At 33.2% G+C, this 6,000-nt stretch overlaps 1 protein-coding gene across 1 annotated transcript in view; it reads right to left on the reverse strand.

Moving 5' to 3' along the window:
- LOC148609592 (uncharacterized) overlaps positions 1-6,000 on the reverse strand; it is a 53,418-nt gene extending 47,418 nt beyond the window's left edge. The window contains exon 1 of the mRNA XM_088542029.1: positions 5,537-6,000. Within this exon, the coding sequence (XP_088398155.1) occupies positions 5,537-5,663 (127 nt within the window). The 5' untranslated portion in view covers positions 5,664-6,000. The remainder of the gene's footprint in view (positions 1-5,536) is intronic.

The following is a 6,000-nucleotide window of genomic DNA, read 5'->3' on the forward strand; positions in this document are numbered from 1 at the left end:
GATATATCTTCTATTTGTTAATGGTAATCACGAAAACAAAGATTCGAACGGTTATCAAAAGAATACGTTAACCTTAATCCGAAGTTATAATTTATATCGCATATGTTGTGCAATCAGTTTTCTTAAAGTCTAATGTCAACAAAACATATGATCAAACGCCCGTTTTCCGTTGGATTCCGTTTGCACAGAAACCCATATAGGCGATTCTAAAATCATTAGATTTTACATCGAGTTCATTAACGACGAAAATATATATTTCGTATGCAACTGATGAACAATTTTTATATTGCAATGGTCATTACGGCATTGCAATGATTTTTGACCTGTGTATGAATTATTGAACGCCATATTAGTGAAAAAATCAATGAGATATTGCTTAAGAGGTATTCCTATTCAATATACTTCTGACCAATCATTTTCAGGTTGCTTAATTGTCATTGTGGTCAGTTTTGTTTTGTCGATAGCGAGTAGAACCGGAAATGATTGGTAGACATTTTATGAATAAAATAAAAAGCTCGCATTTTAAACTTGAGAAAAAAAAATTCGCTACTTTTATTCTTCGGCAACTTTATCGCTTTCCATTGTTTTACTGCTTGAAAATTAATACTTTGATAACATGGCAGATAAACAATATAGAATTGAAAGTCATCGGGCTCGCTGTGTTTCAAACTTTAAACTTTCTTTAATCAATTTAATCCATAAAATACTAATATCAGTATTGCAAATTTCGGTATACTCTACACGTTTTTAAGTAGGATTTGAACTAAATACGGATTATCTTGAAAGTTTAAGATATTGTAGCGACCTCAACCGTTCCGATAGAACTGACTGATAGACTTCACCAAATGTGTAGCGACCTCGACTGTTCCGGTAGAACTGACTGATATACTCCACCAAATATGTAACGACTTTGACCGCTACGAATGAAGTGACTGACTGTTGACGGACAGACAAGTACCTTTAGTGTTAAAATAGATTACTATTTAATTGTATACATTTGAACAGTTTAACATAAGAACTTAATAACATTTGCAAGCAGCATAGGAACAGCTCTGGTCAAGCGTTCGTGCCGACGAAGAATAATAAACAATAGCGAAGTGTCAGTTAATCCATCTGATTTTTGAAACTTTCGAACCGGTTATATTTTATTCACGTGACATCAGATTATTTTGTGGTCATTTAATCAGTATAATGACTGGTTTATTTATGTAATTATTGGATCATCGACAATATTCCTATTACAAATATATTGGTATCTGGTGTGCATATATGGGCTGTAATATGTAATTTGACTTCACGGTTATTGAACCCGACGAAAGTATACATGCTTCAATTTTGAAACGTTCTCTATGCTAGCGTTATTAACTTTCTAGACTCTTGTATTTATAAGAACTTTAGTAGAGTCTCTTATATTGGAAAGGACTCTATTATTCTTTATTGATAGTGACCTCTTAAATTATGACTTCTAATTGTTTGGAAACAGCGCCGTAAAGACAATATGTATGTCGTCATACCAAAACGTCCACCGGTATGCAAACTGGGCATTGAGTTTCCCGTATATCGTGTATAGGGAAGAATTGATATACTTCCGAGGTCGTATAACGACGAATCAGTTCTATCGATTTTTCTTCTTTTATACAACTTGACAGCTTGTGGAATAATATGACGTCATGACGTAAAGACTTATGTACGGTAACGTAAAAGGGAATTTACATGGCCAACGTCATTTCTTTCTGACTAAGGAGTTATTTCTCTATTTCTGACATATGAATGGATGTTCATCTCGGCATACGTGTTGCTTGCATACTTCTCATTGAGATACATAGTTTAGTATAGTATGTGGTCACTACCCCTAATTTGTATGTATGAAAAACAAGGTTTCTCAGTAAAATAATTTTTCTTTGATCATGAAATGCATAAATGACAATAAACTAATGAAGATACACGCAAACTATCACCATACACAGTAAACAGCATCTGATTTTACCCTATAATGTAATTGTTAGACCATTTTTACTTTTCAATGGGTCACCACAAATCCACAATATGTGCTTCACGAGGCTACCCGGCAAATGACAAATAAGCATAATTCGACTCATTTCATGAACATTATCAGTCTTTCATGACGTCAGGTTGTAAAAAAGAAATAGACTGATTGAGTTTGTACTTCAATGTAAAATTTCATGCTTGTCATGGATGACAGTGCCTCCAAGGATAGTAACTGGTAACGGTTTTCTCGGTCCGTTACAATATTTATCATTCAGACCACGATCATGCAATCATAGAACACATATCTGTAATAACCATAAGTTGGAATGTCTTGAGAATTTGGTTTTTTATTTCCTACTATAAACAAAATAATAATTAGATGCATTGATCATTCAATTTCTTTATTATAAACATGATGTATAACAACTCATGTTCTATGCCCCTGTTAGAAGAGTAAACTATTCATTGTAAATAAAACATCTATTTTGATATGACATCTGGAGTTAACAACAATCTCCTTCATCATATAAAACACGTGTTCCATTGTTCTAATATTCAATTCTCTTTGTCTTTCCAATGATAACATATTGACAGTACATTATTAGAAAATGCTAATGTTATGGAAAGCACTTACAATGTGCTTATGTGCTTCATACCATTTCATCGATAACCTTCAAAATTCGACTGAAGTCAATTGAAGTATTGTGGGTATATTAAAACTTTTGTTGCCAGTTTAAATGTGTTTCTGTTTTCCTTACATTCTCATCGTTCTATGACTATCGTCGCAACAAATTATTTTTTCCTATCAAATAAAGTATGAACAAAGAGACCAAAATAATAATTGCTCTCTGCTTTACTAGGAATATTCTTTTGTCAAAATAGGCAAAACAAAAAGGCGGTACTCACGACAAAGTGTACAAATCTGTTTTAATGGTGTATATTACTACCCCATGACGATCAATGGTTTCTGATGACCGTGAAACTTTTATATGACAACTTTAGTCATGCACTTTGTTCCAATAGCAATTCGTTAAATTAAGCACGGTACAAAAAGTCGTTGTAGCTTCTGTAGGATGTTCTGATATAACCTATGAGCAGTGCTATAAAAACTCGTATGCAGAGGCACAGACAATTGTTAACTTCTTTTTATGTTTTATGTTGGAAGTCATCAAGTAGGATAGATAAATCTCTTTCATCACATATCCCCATCATTGATTCTATAGTAGGATCAGGATATTATACTAACTATACTAGCTTGCCGAAACTACGCAGACTTTTTGTATCGCGCTAGAACTCTAACAAATAGGCTTCTGGAACAGGGTTATGTTGCTACAAGATTGAAGTCATCACTACAGAAGTTTTATGGTCGTCATCATGAACTCGTGGATCGTTATGTGTATCCATTAACACCATGAAAACTGATTTATTCAACGGGTCATAGTTCTCCTTTCCTCGTTTGTCTACCCCGGACTTGACTTTTTATGAGCAACTCGGCGGGTGTTTCTAGAAAAACAGAGGACGCACCTGGTCCATGCTCCCAGTTTTTAGTGGAGTCCGAGTTGCTCATTTACTTTTGTTACTTTGTATGTATGATTTTAGTTACTTTATGTTCTTTGTTGTGTATGTCTGTTTTCCATGTCTGGTCTTTATCCCCGGATTACATTCTTTTGATTACCGCTATAACCTTGGTTCCCTTGATTACTCTTTCTTATTGTCTGAAGTGTCATTTATATTATGCAATGTAAATACCACCGAACTCTCGATTATCCAGTGTTAGGAAGTCACTTTTGTTAAAAAAAAATAGTATTAAAAGACTTACTTAAATGCCTCTCTTTCTTTTTAACTAAATTTCTTATGAAATCTGCCTCACGAGAGTGACGAAACAAACCGACATGCAATAAGGCACTGCTAGTACTCATTGGTATATCGATTGTATGTCGAAAGCATATCCTTCCCGCTAGACAAAAATGCTATCTACTCAAAATATCTAAATAATTAGAACTTTTACGGTATACTTGTTTCTACTTGTTTTGCCTTACTACGAAAAGGAGGAGTGTGTGATATTTTTGTTTATCGCTATTTTGTTGCAAATCCCTTTGATCTTGCTATACAATAATTTTCAATCTCACGCCGTTCGAGTGAGAATGCAAATTATCGCTAGTTTCTATGTCCTCGCGTGATATACAAGTAACAGCGTAGGAATATTTGACGACCCAAATAACCGTCTGTGTGTTTACTGCGTATAAAATAATGGCTAATTTGTGGCAATATTTTCTAGTCTACAATAGAAAATGATGAAATACAGTAACTTACCCGAATAGAATGAATTAACCCGAAAATTATCCCACAATTTTAAACGCGACCGTCATAGTTAAACAAAATGTGTATCACAGCTGCACTACATACGTGACGTCACGTAGCACGTCGCTGAAAAATAGTTCCGAAAGGAAATTTTGCAACGCTTATAAAACTTACATATTTAGGTCTAGAAAACAGAAACTAAAAGAAAACTAATACCTTACAATTCAGCAAAACAGCGATAAACAGATTATTAAATATATTTTCAACTGGCGGGAGTTTCTCATGCTCATCTTGTCTCGCAGCAATAAGAAATTAAACAACCTGATAGTCTATACTGCACTTTTGGCTTTGTATTATTGTAAGAAAGTCAAATAACAGATCTAAGATTTGCTGTTTTTCAACACCGAATCAAAAGTTTCCAGTAGATCTTTTAGATTTTTTTTTAGAGTCCTCATAGATATGAGATCATCTCGCAGAAAAAAAAACACGTGACGTGGTAAGATGGAAGGCCATTATATAGACCAATTTGGATATAATACAAATGCATTTTGTTGATCAAGCATTTTCTTATGGATTCATGTGTTGGTTCGGTGTATCTAGTACATTGACGGGATACCACAATTGTCATTCTCTGCTGAGAGATTAAATGAAGATCAAACTGAGTTATGACAAACTGTTGCTTTAATGACGTCTTCTATCTATCAATACGGCCTAATCTAAACTTGAATTAATACTTCTTGAAAATAAAATTTTCTGTGGTATAGAAAAGAGTAGCACTTTAAGGGTGCATCCAGATTGCACTAATGATAAGATATACAATTGTTATAGCAAGCCTTATTATTTATAGTACTCGTAAAAACATGCATTTTTACGCTTTGAACATAACAAAAACACGCAAATAACATTGAATTCGTAAATGTTCGTTTATATGTTGGGCATGAATCTTAGTTATCTTGATAATTCTTTCACTAAATTTTTACTTCTTTAATTTTTACTTTTACATTTTGCGATGAAGTCAAAATTTTCTTTTTGAAACAGTCATAAACTTTACATTATATGTTGTTAGTCAGAATCAATCTCTGACATACATGTTGCGAATTTTATAAGTTTTGAAATTGATTGTTTTATATCGTCATCTTTTCTTCTTGAACAAATGAAAATATTTTGCTTCGAATGAAGTATTACTTTCTGCACTGCACCTGGAAACAATAATTCTATATACCCAATGATACACTAAAATTCTTACCTTCAACAGCAGAAATGCACAGTAAGACTGTGTTTAGAATACTGCTAATAAATGTTATAATCACTATATTGTTCAGTATAACACTTGATGCTTTGTCAGTCCTTTTCTGAAATCCCATTTCAAACATATACCTTAACACGCAACAAAAATATTCCAAACGAATTTTAGAAATTACAAGTTTACCATTAAATATTTTCCATGAATGAGTGGAAAACTATACCAAAGTCCCTATCAACGTAACATGGTGTATGTTCAATTACTTCAAAATGAAATTCCACTGAAGTTTGTACTGTAGGAAAATCCTCTAATAACGAACTAATTGAAGCTCGATATTGGTATTTTTCTCCTTGTTCAGACGTTTTCATTAGAGAAATACAATAATTGTTTTTTTTCCGATAGCTTAACAGCCTCTTATATACAGAGTATAGTGTTTGACATGATAGTGTGTATCAAATCACAGTTTT

The sequence above is a fragment of the Perna viridis genome, chromosome 8 (assembly GCF_037379345.1).
Source record: "Perna viridis isolate PV_CMFRI_1.1 ecotype Kerala chromosome 8, ASM3737934v1, whole genome shotgun sequence".
NCBI classification, from domain to species: domain Eukaryota; kingdom Metazoa; phylum Mollusca; class Bivalvia; order Mytilida; family Mytilidae; genus Perna; species Perna viridis.